Below are 18,072 nucleotides of genomic sequence, written 5' to 3'. Positions count from 1 at the left end.
AATGAAATACAGTCACCACAGTCAATTTATTGTATGGACCCGATTTATCGTATCATTGATTGGCACATCCTCATGTTTTTTTCCTTCTTTACTCTGTTTTCCTAATTTCGATGGAAATGCCAGGTCATAGAAAGAGAGCCAGGGAGTTCAGTTAGTCAGTGCTGACTAGGATGGAGGGTTCATGGGAACCATCATAGGCGCTACTCCCTCCATAGACACTGGAAGTGTCACTTTGCCTCTGAGCAGTGTGGGTCTGACTGGGAAAAAGATGTGCTAGGTAGACAGAAACTGACCCGCCCAGGCACCTGGCCACAGGCACAATGGTGTCTCTGTGAATGCCTGTTTCTCTTCTTACTTGGTCCACTTTAATGTTGGCTGGCTCAGCCCCCCCCCCCCCCCCCCCCCCTTCTTTGCCTCCAGACCCTCATCATGCTGTGGGCTGATGGTGGGGACTCTGGGGAGGATTGTGTGGGCTGATGGTGGGGACTCTGGGGAGGATTGTGTGGGCTGATGGTGGGGACTCTGGGGAGGATTGTGTGAGCTGATGGTGGGGACTCTGGGGAGGATTGTGTGGGCTGATGGTGGGGACTCTGGGGAGGATTGTGTGGGCTGATGGTGGGGACTCTGGGGAGGATTGTGTGGGCTGATGGTGGGGACTCTGGGGAGGATTGTGTGGGCTGATGGTGGGGACTGGGGAGGATTGTGTGGGCTGATGGTGGGGACTCTGGGGAGGATTGTGTGGGCTGATGGTGGGGACTCTGGGGAGGATTGTGTGGGCTGATGGTGGGGACTCTGGGGAGGATTGTGTGGGCTGATGGTGGGGACTCTGGGGAGGATTGTGTGGGCTGATGGTGGGGACTCTGGGGAGGATTGTGTGGGCTGATGGTGGGGACTGGGGAGGATTGTGTGGGGAGCCACACTGCTGCTGTTATTGAAGCATTATGCCACGTTAACCGATGTTTCAGTTTGAGGTGAACAGTAGTATTTTCTACAAGGTATGTCAGTGTAAAAATCTACTGAATGGAGAAGTGTGTCATTTTCAAAGCAACTAAAACTAATTTAGAACCTACATCATTCACGGGAACATCCCAAACCCAACTCTGTGTGGTAAAGTTAATAGGGACTCATTTTGAAATGTTAAGTCAATGTTTGGTTTGTGTGACATACATTCACTAGGGTTGACGTTATTCTGGCTTCTGATCCAGGGTATTTCTATTCATTAGGGATCCCCATTACTCTTCCTTGGGTCCAAACACATAACAAATGTAGTTAACAGTAGTAAGAACTACAGTGAATACTGATATGGTTTGTTGCTTTCTCTCTCTAATACTAATGGCAACAAGTAAATCTATTCTTGTGTCTCATTATCTACAGTAGATTTTAAGTAGTAAAAGTTCAACTCTGGGTATTTTCTTAGCTAGAGAGAAAGCAAACACATGATTCTTTCTTGGAACATTGATTTGTATCTTGTAAATAGGCAAGTTATCCGCCTTGCTTTGGGAAGGAATGCTACCCTTTGTGAGGGATCTGCTGGATAATATTTGTAGAACAAAGTGAAAGTCCACACGCCACAGTGGGGAAATACATGTTATTCTTATTCAAATGCAAGTCATAAAATCACAGCCATTATTGAAGCTTTTACTGTCTGTGTTTTTGTTTTTCCTCTTCAACAACTCTCCTCCATAGAAGATTCAGCAGGGAATTCCACCTCTCCTCTCACATACCCCACCAAATGCTATGGTGGGGTGTAGACACCAGAGCAGCAACCAGGACTAGGGCTAGATGGGAGCCCATACTGACAGTGCCAGCCTGATACTATGGCTGCTTATGCCCTGAGCAGTCTGATTATGATGAATGGCAACAATCTGACGAATGCGAGCAGCCCTCGGACTGGGAGGCCTGTGCTGCATGTGCCAAACTGCTCCACCTACTACAGCCCTGGTAGCCTGATTCCTGGCTCCCCTGGGGGCTCCTTCGTCTCCCCCCCCTCTCCAGGCCCCAGCAGCCCCAGGGCCCGCTCCCCCTGCCGCCACCCTGAAACCTTGGGGGAGATCGTGGGCAACTGTGTCCGCCGGCTCAGCAACAACGGAGATGATGAGGCCCCCAACTGGGAGGTTAAGCGCACGGTGCAGCTCCTGCAGATCCACCAGGAGCTCCTGAATGTGGAGGTCAACAAAAAGGTGGGTCTGTTTGAGGCCCACATCTTGAGAGCCCCGTGCAGAACAGTCCCAGCCTCCAAGCCCAGCCAGCCTGCCGAGGTGCCTCCCCCTAACCCCCCACGGAGAGACTGCCCTCCAAGCATTTCCAAGGAGCTCCAGAACGGGAAAGGTTGTCTCTGCTTGGAGGAGGGAGTAACAGGGAACGGCAGAGTGGAAAATAACACGGCTGACCCAAATACGGAACAGGGCAGTCTGCTTGTGAACAAATCAGCAGGAACTTGGGCCCAAGCTGACAGTTCAGCAGGCAGTTACTCCCCGAGTTCACTGGGGGTTGGCAGCTTCTTGGCAGGCAGCAACAGCGAGCACCCTGCGGAGTGGGCCCAGACCTGCCTGACAAAGGCAGGAGCAGAGCCAACGGAAACCCAGCCACAAGCACCCTGGGCCGGCAAGGAGGGGAGCTGCCCAAAAGTGGGGACCACCATCCCAGCCGTCATAGTCACCGACCACGGGATGGAGGCCCAGGGAGAAGGCTGTGAACCGGGCAGTGAGCCCCAGCAGAGCCCCAGGTCGTCCCGAGGCTTGAGAAAGCTGTCCTCCTCCTCAGCTTCCTCCACAGGCTTCTCCTCTTCCTGGGAGGAATCAGAGGAGGACATCTCCAGCGACCCGGATAGAGCCGAGGGACTGTCACTTGCCTTCCTCAACACCCAGCAGAGAGCTGTGAGTAACACACTTTTATTAAGGAACAAAGTTATTTATTATTTACTTTGTCACTTTACTTTGTTACTTTGTCATCAATTCATCCTCTCTTTCACATTGAATGGGTTTTGGCTTACGTTTGGTTTATTGTTCAATGGAATAGGGACTGAAGTTGATAATAAAAATGTTTAAGAAATCTTTGGAATAATTGGACAATTCTGTTTCGCCACATTTAAGAGCACGCATTTAGGGCCGACTCTCCCATCTCTAAATGAACTTTTAAGTTTGTTAGAGGGCCTCTCTTCACCAAGCTCTTTGTCATACTGCGCTCTTGCAACAAACCGGTCGGCATCCTCCCTGAGGAACGTTTGACATTCTCGCAAACAAAGGTACTTCTGTGTCCCGTCGTCAGCCTCAGACACTTTGACTCTGAGCGCTGTTGGACGGCCTTCAAAGAGAAGGCTTAAAGCACTGTTTATAAATGAGGGGGCTGTGTATACATTACTGGAAGAGTTTGCTTGGCCGTGATTTACACCTGCTCGATCGGCAATGATTCTAAACAATGCACCGCGATTTGCTATTGGTGTTATTACCAATAAATGTCTGTAGTGGTGAGTGTGTACTGATGGAGGAACTGAGACATTAATTGCAATATACCTCAGAAATCGCCTGTGATAATTTGCCATCTCATAGAAACCTCCTTGGCCTGTCTACGTCTGACTCTGACTCTACGTCTGAGATGCATCACTGGTTACCGTCATGCAGCTGGAGCACACAGACACAGGCCTTCAGTGGCAGACTAAAGTAGCAGGATAATGGGTCCTACATTACGGGCATACATCCCGTATGCCAAGGGGTACATGGCATACGGGATGTGCGCCAGGTGCACAGGAGGCTGCTGAGGGGAGGACGGCTCATAATAATGTCTGGAACGAAGCGAATGAAATGGCATCAACCACATGGAAACCATACCCTGATGAAGACAGCTTGTCTGTCGAAACGTTGGATATTAGTTTATTAAATTATTGCATCTGAGCTCCTAGAGTGTGTGGCTCTCCTTTAATTGTTCAAGTGTTCTACTCCGCTAGCCAGCACCTTGCCTAAATAGGTTTGCGTTTCTTTCGCCTCTAGATTGATGTATTTGATACCATTCCACTCATTGCGCCCAAGTCATTACCACGAGCCTGTCCTCCCCCATTAAGGTGCCACCAACCTCCTGTGGCCAGGAGATCCATGTGGTGTCTTATCTGGTATAAACGCCCGAATCAAAACACTTCATTGTGCCCATCTGGCCTGGCGATAGCAAACAAAATAAATATATGAATGCAGAGCAGAGCGGCAAGGCCAAGATGGCCAAGATAGCCTTGAAGTTAAGTGGATGGAACTGCGCTGGTTTTGTGAAGGCTGTTTACACTGTAACGGATTTGCTTTGGAGAGGAATGTCTTGCTTTGATGTATCCATGACAGCGAGGCAGCCCTCTCTCTATCATTTCTGGCCAATGTCTGAGGAAAGTGTAAGTCTCAGAAAAAGGGAAGATGCATGTAGCAAGCTACGTGATGGCAGAACCATCACCTAGGAGACCTCTGCTTATTAATGAGAGACATTTTCTTGCACTCGATGATACACTGATCTGTAACTGATCTCTTGCAGTGAGCTCAAATAGTTGGATAATGTGTCTGGAGTGTAGACAGGAGAAATGAACTCAGCTTGAAAGGGCATATTTGGTTTTATAAAGGGGTTTATTAGATTGAATTCTACTTTATTATGTATTCATGCTACTTTACAATGTATTCATTCTACTTTACAATGTATTCATGCTACTTTACAATGTATTCATTCTACTTTACAATGTATTCATTCTACTTTACATTGTATTCATGCTACCTTACAATGTATTTATGCTACTTTACAATGTATTCATTCTACTTTACAATGTATTCATTCTACTTTACAATGTATTCATGCTACTTTACAATTAGATCAAGTTAACTGGGTGTAACTGTGTAAATAACAGGATAACTGTGCAAATAACAGGATAACTGTGTAAATAACAGGATAACTGTGTAAATAACAGGATAACTGTGTAAAAAGATCAAGAACCTCCTCTAAGACTAGGGCTACTATAGTTTTTCCAGATACATTATTTTGTTGATCTGAAATAGAAGTTACCTGTATTCTCTCTTCTTGCTCATCAAGTTCATCACTGTATAGTATCTTCTCTATTCGGACAAATTCAAAAGTTTTACGTAATTGTTCCTTTGGGACAGTACTGTTGTAGTTGAACCTTGTGAATTCCCTGGAATGTCTTCGCCACTTCTCTTCCCAACTCAACAGCTTCTACCCCCAAGCCATTAGACTGCTGAACAATTAATAAAAATCGCCACCGGACAATTTACATTGACACTCCCCCTCTTGTACACTGCTGCTACTCGCTGTTTGTTTGTTACCTGTGCATAGTCATTTCACCCCCACCTACATTTACAGATTACCTCAACTAGCCTGTACCCCTGCACACTGACTCGGTACCGGTGCCCCCTGTATATAGCCTCGTTATTCTAATTCTTATTGTGTTTCTTTTTATTATTACTTTTTATTTTAGTCTATTTGGTAAATATTTTCTTCTTCTTGAACTGCACTGTTGGTTAAGGGCATGTAAGTAAGCATTTCACGGTAAAGTCTACACTTGTTGTATTCGGCGCATGTGGCAAATACATTTTGATTTGATTTGATCAAAGTACACCGAAAGTTCCATGGAAGAGGAATCCAGCAGGAATATGTTTGTAATCATTTTAAAAGACGCTACCATGTTACAACATCCTGATAACACACACCTTTTAGGGCTTTCTTGGCAGGATCTAATATGTTTTGCTATTAGAAAAAGAAACAGAAGCTAAGTGAGAGATGTCATCTGTCATGCACTGGTATTCTCTCTGTAGTATACGTGTGAGAGAGAGAGAGAGAGAGAGAGAGACAGGAAGACAGTGTAGAACAGTGTCCAATAGGGAAAGACAGCATATTCCTCAGAAGACTAGATCATTCCTTAAGGTTTGGTTTACTATTGATAGGGTTGATTATCTCAGAATGTAATGTCCCTGGGCAGGTATCCTTGTTTACACTCACACACTGAAAACCTCAGCTCTTCAAAACACTTCAACATGTTCTAGCATCTATCCCCTTCCTGTCCCAATCACAGAGGTGCATTTGGACAGGTTGTGTCACTCCTGTGGGAGTTTCCCTACATCTCAGGCCTATGGCTCGAGTGCCGTTCTGTAGTCAGCGTGGGTCCGGAGAAGTATACATTAGACTAAAATGATGGCAACTACTGAAGTACGTACTACACCAAACCTACGACATTATAACATGCCTATTCAGACAGGAGCTGTCTACTTGCCTCTGTACCAATGAGGTTTCCCAATCCCAACAACAAAAGTAAAGGAAGCGTATGATTGAAAGGTTCATTATATATTGGCTTATTATGACTTACTTACATTGTGGTCCTCTGTAGCTCAGTTGGTAGAGCATGGTGCTTGTAACACAAGGATAGTGGGTTCAATTCCTGGGACCACCCATATGTAAAATGTATGCACACATGAATGAATGTAAGTCGCTTTGGATCAAAGAGTGGCATATGCTAAATGGCATATATTTTTACTAAACAGTCTTTATAGCTCTATTGTTTATAGCATCGAGTATTCAGGTTGCTTTTTATAACCTGGATGCAGAACTAATGGTTTAGCCAAGTCCTTTGTCATGTGCTATTGAGCTGTAGTAGATTTTGGCATGACAACTAACACAACAGAGGAGTTTTGTTGGAGAACAAACTGATTTGCTACCAGGCTCACTAGGCCTGTATGCAGTCTTATTAGGTGGGTTCTCTTGGCTGCGGCCGGGCATAGTGACACCCGCTCGGTCGGGGTACTGAAACCATGTCACCGTGAAATCATGTCACGGTGGTGTCTCCTTTTCCTGTGCCGGCCTGTGGAGGAAAGCGCCCTGCGTGCTACAGCAAGCGACTCAGAGTAGAAGTCTAACAAGGTTCTCTGCAGTGCAGATGCAGAAGGCTTGTGGTTGCCTGTTGTAACAGACCCATTAACAAGTGCCCGGAGGAGCTGTTGTCTGCACTGTGTTGCAGGCAGGCGTTTCTCTAGCGTTGTAAAAGAGTTCTACAGTGGTGCAATAACATTAGTCATTAGTTGGACTGACTGTTGCGCTAATATTCTATTATGACGCCAAAAATACTATTACTCACATGACAGAATACATACATATTTAAATTCTATTTTTCTCCTGGACTGTGGCCAGTTCTTTTTGTACCTGACAGATTTGCATGAATTGAAGTTCAGTTCAAGTCCAGGCAGAAATCAAATGGCCAGACTCACAAGGAAGACTCACATTGGAAACCCCATGTAGCTTTATCTGTTGTGTTAGCAGTTTGTTGTTGTTGTTGATGCTTGGGTTTTTCCTGGTCACACCAGTGTAAAGGGCTGGGTAGTCAATGAAGCTGTAGTGACTGATGACAGCCTCCTGTCTCCAACAGGAAGGATGAAGGGCGCTTATCACAACCACAAGGCTGGACATGGTGTTGTGGTGCTAAGGCTAGCAGGAGGTGATGTGTTGTGGTGCCTGGGTTATTAGCAGGATAATGACACTCACTCAGGGTTTAGATGACCTCATATCCTTTGAACAAACACTTTATAATGAACTTATCTCATGTGTTTTAATGAGAGTGATTGACATGTTTTGTGTTATTGTTGTTTACTCAGGTCTATTTGTCTAAATTAATTTGAATGATTTTGTATCGCCATTATTCCTTTTTATTGTAGTTGGGTCAATGCAGGAGGAATAGTCAGTCTCTTATTACAGACAATATATATTTTTTGACAGATAGGCATTCCTCTGAGCTCAGTGAGAGGGACATATGAAGTGTTACCCATCACTCCCTTTTTCTATCGCAGTTTTCACTATTCACACTCAGCAGTGATGTTAACAAAATACACACGCACACACTTCTCAAACACACGCACTTTTCACACACACACACACACACACACACACACACACACACACACACACACACACACACACACACACACACACACACACACACACACACACACACACACACACACACACACACACACACACTATTTGGTCATGGTTTCAATCCAAAAGTAAACTTTCTAAACCCAAGTTAATTTAGGGGAAGGATCTTGAGGGCTCAGAAGCAATGGAAAAAGTAACACTCCTGTGGTAGCCTGTTGCCTGGGAGACCATGTGACGTCAAGCCTGCTTCAAACAGAGAGAGAGAGAGCGAGCAAGAGAGAGTAAGAGAGAGAGAGTGATTGTAATATTTACTTTTTATTGTTTATTTCACTTTTGTTTACCCATTTCACTTGCTTTGGCAATGTTAACATATGTTTCCCATGACAATAAAGCCCCTTGAATTGAATTGAATTGAATTGAGAGAGAGCAGCACTGCTGGAGGGAGGGAGGGACCTGCTTTCTTATGCATGAGGCAGGAAGTGTCTTTTAGTGTGTATGAGGCAGACCCTAATGCACAGCAGAGAGCTTAGGCTTGCTGGTTGCGTAGCCACGGTAGGGAAAGTACCAGTAAACTCCTAATCTGTTTGTGTTTACTAACTTCGACGTAGAAAAGGCATTTGCATTTCCAAGAGGCTTGTTGGCGGTTGTACTCAACTTTTAGAAGTGGCGATGCCTTACCAGTTCTCTATTCAGCCTGGTCTCATAGACTAGACGTAACATGGTAAACATAAAGGCCTCTGTGCAGACCAGTCAAGTTCTTCCACACCGATCTTGACAAACCATTTCTATATGGACCTCACTTTATGCACAGGGGCATTGTGGGGCATTTCATGGAAAGTGCCTTCCCCAAACTGTTGCCATAAAATTGGAAGCACAGAATCGTCTAGAATGTCATTGTATGCTATAGAGTTAAGATTTCCCTTCACTGGAACTAAGGGGCCTAGCCAGAACCATGAAAAACAGTCCATGACCATTATTCCTCCTCCACCAAACTTTACAGTTGGCACTATGCATTGGGGCAGGTAGCGTTTTCCTGGTATCAGCCAAACTCAGATTCATCCATAGGACTGCCAGATGGTGAAGCGTGATTCATCGTTCCAGAGAACGCGTTTCCACTGCTCCAGAGTCCAATGGCAGCGAGCTTTACACCAATCCAGCCGAAGCTTGAGCATTCCGCTTCAGCACTCGGTGGTCCCATTCTGTGAGCTTGTGTAGCCTACCACTTTGCGGCTGAGCCGTTGTTGCTCCTAGATGTTTCCACTTCACAATAACAGCACTTACAGTTGACCGGGGCAGCTCTAGCAGGGCAGAAATTTGATGAACTGACTTGTTGGGAATGTGGCACCCTATGACAGTGCCACGTTGAAAGTCAATGAGCTCTTCAGTAAGTCCATTCTACTGCCAATGTTTGTCTATGGAGATTGCGGCTGAAATAGCCAAATCCACTAATTTGAAGGGGTATCCACATACTTTTGTATATATAGTGTATCATATTTATTCCAAATTCATAACATACTATACGAATTGCAATTCGTAATATATCATACGAAATTAATGACATCCACAAATGAATACATACCATACGAAACATATCATGGTAAATGGGGGAGACAGATTTATATTTACTATATTAGGTCTATCCCTGAGTCCAGGTTGATTTATTTGCAAGTTGTGTTATGAACGGATTGTGAGAACAAGGGCCTAGGGCTTGTAAGCAACTGCCACTCACTCAAAAACCTTGTGTTTAGAATTGATAAACCTGTTAGATACCCTAAGGGTAAGGTAACCCATGTATAGTTGATGCTGCCGGCCACAATGATTTACAGTGACATGCCGAGTTGAACAAATAAGCAAATAAGTAGAGAGATGCTCCTTTGGTGCTCAGTTCCTTGAAGTGGATTCATAGCAGTTGCTTCACAGCCCCTACTTGACTTTTATATCTGTAAACAACCTCTTCTCTTACTACCACAGTATACTACAGGTATAGTCTACCTAGATGAATCCTACCCCTGGCCCTTGTTTACTGTGTGTCTAACTCGCACTGTTATTGAAGAAACACAAGTGGTGTGCATCGAACAATTCTCATTACATAGAGAGCAAGTCATTTACCCTGTGTAGAGTGGGACAGAAGTGGGACATGGAGTCCTCTAGTCTATTAGTTTATTGTGTGCATGCTTTCAGTCTAGGGTTGTTATTTACAAGTTTCCACATGTCTGCCTCTCTCAGGGTATCAGCATAATAAAGACTGTAATGACAAGGTATGATTTTAGCAGAGGCCTGTTAAAGCATTTCCTTGTTGTTTATGGCCTATTGCCAGTAACTAGCATGCTATATTTCAGAGTTCCCCAAAAAGCGGCCTGGCCAGCGGGTGATTTTATTTGTCCCCCCAAGTTTTCTTGGATATAAAAGACTGTAAAAACACCAGGAAATGAGCTCAATGTTTTTTTAATTGAAGATATCTGTTCCCAAATACTGCCACACATAAATATAGTGGCAAATGTGATCGTCTACTAATGTAATCAAGGTTTGAAATGATTCTGTTTTTGTGAAATACTATATCTGATTGGGATTGTTGCGGTCAATTTGCAGTGTGCAAATTATTTTTAACTATGTTCCGGCCCTCCGACCATCCGCTCAAAGAAGAATCGTCCCAGTGCTGAATGTAATTGAGGACCCCTTGTCCTCCAGGACTAGGTCTGTCTGTATGTCTGTCTGTCTGTCTGTCTGTCTGTCTGTCTGTCTGTCTGTCTCTCTGATTGCCCTCTGAATGGTTACTGTTGTGATGCTGCTGAGGGAAGACTAAAGCCCGGATGAGTTTAGATTATATTCTCAGAGGCTTTACACATAGTTATTACATTCTACAGAACCTTTAACCTGAGGATTAGAGATGAAAGTAGTTATCAGCTTTAAGTAAATGCATTCCTCATTTAGTAGAAGAGTGGTGAGAGATATACCATACAGTCATATGGCTGTACAGTAATATAATACATTTTGAGTGTTTGAAGAGTGACTAGCTGCTGCTGCCTGACACACAATGACCTACAGTGACATGCAGAGTTGAACTCCAGTAAATAAGCAGAGAGATGTTGCTTTGATGCTCTCTTCCTTGAAGTGGATTCATAGAATTAGATTCACAGCCCCTCCTTGACTTTTATATCTGTAAACAACCTCTCCTCTTACTACCACAGTATACTACAGGTTAGGGCTGGGCAACATGGCCTAAAACTCATATCTCAATGTTTTCAAACTTATGGGTGATTCACAATATATATCTCGATTTTTTTCAATGTTTTTTCTAATTAAGCTTTGTTGTACAATTAAAGATCAAGAACACTGCATTTAAACAGTCAGCAATAATGTAATGAATACAGGGCTTGTGAAGTTAAACCAAGGCTGACTATATGTCTTCCACAATCATAAGACCCACTAATCATTACATTATTTTATCAGAATTGTTGTACCTGTTTTTTTGTTTTTGCAATAATCACTGATCTGGCTTTCAGGTTTGTCTATAAAAAAGCCTTTTTTTTGTCGCAAATGTAACCAGAACCATGCATAAGGCACATTCACTAATAATGTAGCAGGCATTATAGAAAATGAACACCGGTCTCATGAACAATCTCTCAAGCACAAGCCCACGTTCTAGTGAGTAGCCAGATAATATTTATATTTCAAGTTTATCCAACTTGGATCTAGGTATAATTTCACAAGCTCTGGATTCAGCTAACAAGGTAGAACAGTTGAATTGTTATGAACACACCCTTCTGTTCGTCTCCAACTGTTTGAACAGCGTGCTAGCCTGTCCACTTTGTTCAGATGTTGAAATCAAGTGGCCTGCCTTATTTCTCATTAATGAGAACGAGTTTCCAAATCTTTATATAATTGTTTTATGCTTATTGCACATTTATAAAACACAGACTAAACAGCTACTATAACAATCTTTATTTGACTAAAATGCTGCTAGTGATACGTGGTACCGTGATGCGCGCTACAAAACTGAGCATTAATTTTCCAGAATTAATGTTCATTGGTACATCTGTTTTAGTAGTGTCTGCTCTGCTCAAAATTTGAGGAGTTGAAACATAAACACGGTTCAAAAGGTTACCTTCTCCTCTATTAGAGTAAAATAATATCTCCATATGTTTCGGTGTCCATATGACCGATTCTGTTGAACCAAACCTCAAATGCAAATAGTGAGTTTAAACCATTTGTCAGAGAGGGAAAATGATATCTCATCTTTGTTGTTCTGAGTGGTAGGGGGAGGGGCTTAGGACTTCTGTCCAAAATAAGCCCAATGCGTTTCAATGCGCTTATTTTGAACCCAAGCTTGTCGCCTGCATTCCTGCCTTTGGAACAACGACTCCCATTGTTGCGGCGGAGACATGAGAATCACATCATTATATACAGATTTCTGGTGTTAATGGGAAGGTGCACAGCACAGATTCAGCTTCTTCGACCCTACTCTCCTCCCTTTCCGCATCCTATGACTCGTACTGTCCCCTTTCCTCTTGGTCCTCCCCTCCTGCTCCGTGGCTGAGAGACTCATTGCAGAACAGGGCTGCGGGCAACTGAGCAAAATTTTAGGAAAACTAAACTTCCGGATCCTTTCACTCCCTCCTCTCTACCGTCTGTTCCTCTGTATCTGCTGCTAAAGCCACTTTCTACCACTCTAAATTTCAAGCTTCTAGCTTGGAACTAAGAAACTGGTTTCCACCTTCTCCTCCCTCTTTAATCCTCCACCCGCTCACCCTCCCTCCTCCCTCTCTGTGGACGACTTTGCGGACTAAAAGAAAGTTGATGACATTCGCTCCTCATTCAGCCTTTTGAGTCCTTTGTTTCCACTCAAACATAACTACCCTACGCCTTGACCTCTTTCTCTCCTCTCTCTCCAGATGACATCTTGCGACTAGTGAGGTCTGGCCGCCCGACAACCTGCCCGCTCGACCTCATTCCTTCTTCCCTTCTCCAGACCATCTCTGGAGACCTCCCATTTCTCACTTCCCTCATCAACTCATCCTGACCACTGACTGCAACCCCTCTGACTTCAAAATGGCCCGAGTTGCTCCCCTCCTCAAGAAACCAACACTCGACTCATCTGACATCAAAACTATAGACCTGTATCCCTTCTTTATTTTCTTCCATAAAACTTGAGGATTCTGTCTCTGATCAACTTTCTCATTGTCTCTCAGAACGATCTTCTTGTCCCTAACCAGTCAGGCTTCAAGATGGGTCACTCAACCGAGACTGATCTTCTCTGTGTCACGGAGGCTCTCCGCACTGTCAAAGCTGACTCTCTCCTCTGTTCTCATCCTCCTAGATCTATCCACTGCCTTCGATACCACAAATCATCAGATCCTCCTCTCCACCCTCTCAGGGCTGGGCGTCTCAGGCTCTGCACACTCTTGGGTTGCATCCTACCTGGCAGGCCGCTCCTACCAGGTGACGTAGAGAGGATGTTTGTCTGCACCACATACTCTCACTACTGGTGTCCCCCAGGGCTTGGTTTCAAGCCCTCTCCTTTTCTCTCTATACACCAAGTCACTCGGCTTTGTCATATCCTCACATGGTCTCTCCTATCATTGCTATGCGGATGACACTCAACTACATTTCTACTTCCCGCCTTCTGACACCCAGTTGGCGACACGCATCTCTGTGTGCTTGGCAGAAATCTCAACTTGGACGCCGGCCCACGTCCACGAGCTCAACCTCGTCAAAACAGAGCTGCTCTTCCTCCCGGGAACTTCTCCATCATGATTGATAACTCCACAGTGTCACCCTCCCCGAGTGCAAAGAACTTTGGCGTGACCGTGGACAACACCCTGTAATTCTCTGCAAACATCAAAGCAGTGACTCACTCCTACAGGTTCATGCTCTACAACATTTGTAGAGTATGACCCTACCTCACAGAGGAAGCAGCTCAGGTCCTAATCCAGGCACTTGTCCTCTATCGCTGGACTACTGCAACTCACTGTTGGCTGGGCTCTCCGCTTGTGCCATCAAACCCCTGCAATGTATCCAAAACGCTGCATCCCGCCTGGTTTTCAACATTCCCAAGTTCCCGCATGTCACCTCGCTCCTCCACACACTCCACTGGCTTCAAGTCAAAGCTACAAGACCATGATGCTTACCTATGGAACAGGAAGAGGAACCCTACACCCCAACCCAAGCACTCTGTTCTGCCACCACAGGTCTTTTGGCCCTCCAACCCCTACGGGAGGGCAGCACCTGCTCAGCCATGTCCAAGCTCTTCTCTGTCCTGGCACCCCAATGGTGGAACCAGCTTCCCCCTGGCGACAGGACAGCAGAGTTTCTGCCCATCTTCCAAAAACATCTGAAACCCTACCTCTTCAAAAAGTATCTTTAATAATCCTCCTCACCTCAAAAAACCTGAAAACCTTTGCTCTGACACTAATGAACTTTCTATGCCTGTGATATGTGGTTGTCCCACCTAGCTATCTTAAGATGAATGCACTAACTGTAAGTAACTCTGGATAAGATCATCTGCTATATAATAATAAATAAAAGTCAAATGTAAATGACTAAATGGACCTCATCTTTGCTCAGATAAAGGTCAGACAGACAGATTTTGTTTTGCCAGTGGAATGTGTATACTTATCTTCATAAGATCTCTCTTTTTTTGTCACTTGATACATTTTCTGTCACAGATGTGGAAAATACTGTCGCCACTAACGAGCCCCTACCACTTCCCTATCTCTCTTAGAGAGGTTCCTTTAGAGGGGTTAAAAACCACTTCCTCCTTGTGCTCGGCGCCGTGCTCAGTGGAAACTTTAACAACACCAATGAGGTGGAGGAGTCACTGTAGAACAGCGGCATCCCTTTCCTCCTGTTCAATATAGAACGCTGCATGGGTCTCTATAGCAGAACAATAGCACGACGCAATGAGGTTGCGCGCTCTCCCCACGATACGGAGCTGCCTCTTCCAGTCCCCAACTAACAAACGTGGCAGTGCTATTAATAGTGTGCATGTAGAACGGCTGGAATGGAGAAAGAGGGATGGATGGATAGATGGTGAGGGGTAGAGAAAGAGAGAGGTCTTCTGGTCCATGGCTGTCCTGAAAAGAGTGGCTGAACATTCACACCCATTCTGTCAGGGCCCCTGTATACACTGGATGCCAAAACGTTGGTTCATTCAACTACAAATTAATATCAGGGAGTATAATAGAGTTTATGACTTAAACATGTGTGGGGACATGTATTCACTGGAGTAGACTATGTTGAGGAAGAATGGTTTCACGAATCTCAACCCACTATGGCTGAGACTTATTTACAGTAGGATAGAACAGTCATACAGGATTAGGGGGAGAAGGGAGGATCTGTGGGCCTATTAGGATGGATGAAGACTGTGGAACACTTGTTCAGAGGTTATACTGAGCGTCTGCCCCCAGCCTCTGCCCTGCTGTGTTGCTTGTTTTGGTATGGTCTATCTAACTATTTACCTCCAGCACTGGCCATGTGATTCTCATCACTGTGCCAGACCATTAGATGACTGTGACTGATGCACTGAGGAGCACTTCATATCCCAATTAAGGTGGTAATATCCCATGAGCTTGACTACAAATCACCCGTTCTCGCTCTGCTCTGAGGATTTGAGTTAGGAAAACACACTGCACATGGAGGTGTTTTGAACCTCAACGTCTTCGTCAACAGTCACTGAACAAAATGAACAGAAAAATCCCATCTATTATCGCTTGAACAAAATGAATGCTGCCTGCCTGCCTCCCTGCCTGCTTTGCTAGGATACAATGGCAGCTTGCTTACCTCTATTCATGCCTGACACTAGGTGAGTGATTGCTGCAGCACGGGGGAGACGGTAGTAGGAAAGTATTGTGGTTTCACGTGGTGCTAGCTGTGCTGTACTGAAAACTCAACAGAAGCTGATATGTCTTCATACCTACAGTTGAAGTCAGAAGTTTACATACACCTTAGCCATCCAAGTACATTTAAACTCAGTTTTTCACAATTCCTGACATTTAATCCTAGTAAAAAAAATCCCTGTTTTAGGTCAATTAGGATCACCACTTTATTCTAAGAATGTGATATGTCAGAATAATAGTAGAGAGAATGATTTATTTCAGCTTTTATTTCTTTCATCACATTCCCTGTGGGTCAGAAGTTTACATACACTCAATTAGTATTTGGTAGCATTGCCTTTAAATTGTTTAACTTGGGTCAAACGTTTCGGGTAGCCTTCCACAAGCTCCCCACAATAAATTGGGTGAATTTTGGCCCATTCCTCCTGACAGAGCTGGTGTAACTGAGTCAGGTTTGTAAGGCCTCCTTGCTCGCACACGCTTTTTCAGTTCTGCCCACACATTTTCTATAGGATTGAGGTCAGGGCTTTGTGATGGCCACTCCAATACCTTGACTTTGTTGTCCTTTTGCCACAACTTTGGAAGTATGCTTAGGGTAATTGTTCATTTGGAAGACCCATTTGCGACCAAGCTTTAACTTCCTGACTGATGTCTTGAGATGTTGCTTCAATATATCCAGATAATTTTCCTGGCATCTATTTTGTGAAGTGCACCAGTCCCTCCTGCAGCAAAGCACCCCCACAACATGATGCTGCCACCCCCGTGCTTCACGGTTAGGGTGATGTTCTTCGGCTTGCAAGCCTCCCCCTTTTTGCCTCAAAAACTAAACGATGGTCATTATGGACAAACAGTTCTATTTTTGTTTCATCAGACCAGAGGACATTTCTCCAAAAAGTACAATCTTTGCAGTTGCTAACCGTAGTCTGGCTTTTTTATGGCGGTTTTGGAGCAGTGGCTTCTTCCTTGCTGAGCGGCCTTTCAGGTTATGTCGATATAGGACTCGTTTTATTGTGGATATAGATACTTTTATACCTGTTTCCTCCAGCTTCTTCACAAGGTCCTTTGCTGTTGTTCTGGGATTGATTTGCACTTTTCGCACCAAAGTACATTCATCTCTAGGAGACAGAAAGTGTCTCCTTCCTCAGCGGTATGATGGCTGCGTGATCCCATGGTGTTTATACTTGCGTACTATTGTTTGTACAGATGAACGTGGTACCTTCAGGCATTTGGAAATTGCTGCCAAGGATGAACCAGACTTGTGGAGGTCTACATTTTTTTCTGAGGTTTTGGCTGATTTGTTTAGATTTTCCCATGATTTCAAGCATAGAGGCAAAGAGTTTGAAGGTAGGCCTTGAAATACATCCACAGGTACACCTCCAATTGACTCATATGATGTCAATTAGCCTATTAGAAGCTTCTAAAGCCATGACATTGTTTTCTGGAATTTTCCAAGCTGTTTAAAGGAACAGTCAACATAGTAATTGTGATACAGTGAGTTATAAGTGAAATAGTCTGTCTGTAAACAATTGTTGGAAAAATTACTTGTCATGCACAAAGTAGATGTCCTAACCGACTTGCCAAAACTATAGTTTGTTAACAAGTCATTTTTGGAGTGGTTGAAAACAAGTTTAATGACTCTAACCTAACTGTATGTAAACTTCTGACTTCAACTGCATTATCTGAATGTGAAGTCGGCTCGACTATTTGTCCTGTCTGTGTGGCTTGCGTTTAAATGTATAGATATATTGCCTTTAATTTTTTCTTATTTTGTTGTGTTACAAAGTGCAGTTAAAATTGATTTAATTGTCATTTTTTTGTCAACGATCTACACAAAATACTCTGTAATGTCAAAGTGAAATAGAAATATTCTAATATTTGTAAAAAAAAAAAAAAAATAAGAAAAATGAAACATTAATATATATTCATTAGATAAGTTTTCAACCCTCTGAGTCAGTACTTGTTAGAATCACCTTTGGCAGTCTATCTGGGTAAGTCTCTAAGAGCTTTTCACACCTGAATTGTACAATATTTGCATTATTTATTTTTTTATTCTTCAAGCTCTGTCAAGTTGGTTGTTGATCATCGTTAGACAGCCATTTCAAGTCTTGCCATTGATTTTCTAACTGATTTAGGTAAAAAATGTAAATAGGCCACTCAAAAACATTCAATGTCATCTTGGTAAGCAACTCCAGTGTATATTTAGTCTTGTGTTTTAGGTTATTGTTCTGATGAAAAGTAAATTAGTCTCCCAGTGTCTGTTGGAAAAAAGTCTCAACCAGGTTTTCCTCTAGAATTTTGCCTGTGTTTTGCTCTATTCCGTTTATTTTTATTATAAAAAACT

General features: G+C 43.9%; 1 protein-coding gene across 1 annotated transcript in view; it reads left to right on the top strand.

The window, feature by feature from the left end:
• LOC139556340 (inositol-trisphosphate 3-kinase A-like) overlaps nt 1–18,072 on the top strand; it is a 48,649-nt gene that overhangs the window by 1,064 nt on the left and 29,513 nt on the right. Inside the window, exon 2 of the mRNA XM_071370190.1 lies at nt 1,687–2,876. Within this exon, the coding sequence (XP_071226291.1) occupies nt 1,818–2,876 (1,059 nt within the window). The 5' untranslated portion in view covers nt 1,687–1,817. The remainder of the gene's footprint in view (nt 1–1,686; nt 2,877–18,072) is intronic.

The sequence above is a fragment of the Salvelinus alpinus genome, chromosome 27, assembly GCF_045679555.1.
Source record: "Salvelinus alpinus chromosome 27, SLU_Salpinus.1, whole genome shotgun sequence".
NCBI classification, from domain to species: domain Eukaryota; kingdom Metazoa; phylum Chordata; class Actinopteri; order Salmoniformes; family Salmonidae; genus Salvelinus; species Salvelinus alpinus.
The sequence above is the reverse complement of the archived record's forward strand: the minus strand, read 5'-3'. Positions and strand labels throughout refer to the sequence as shown.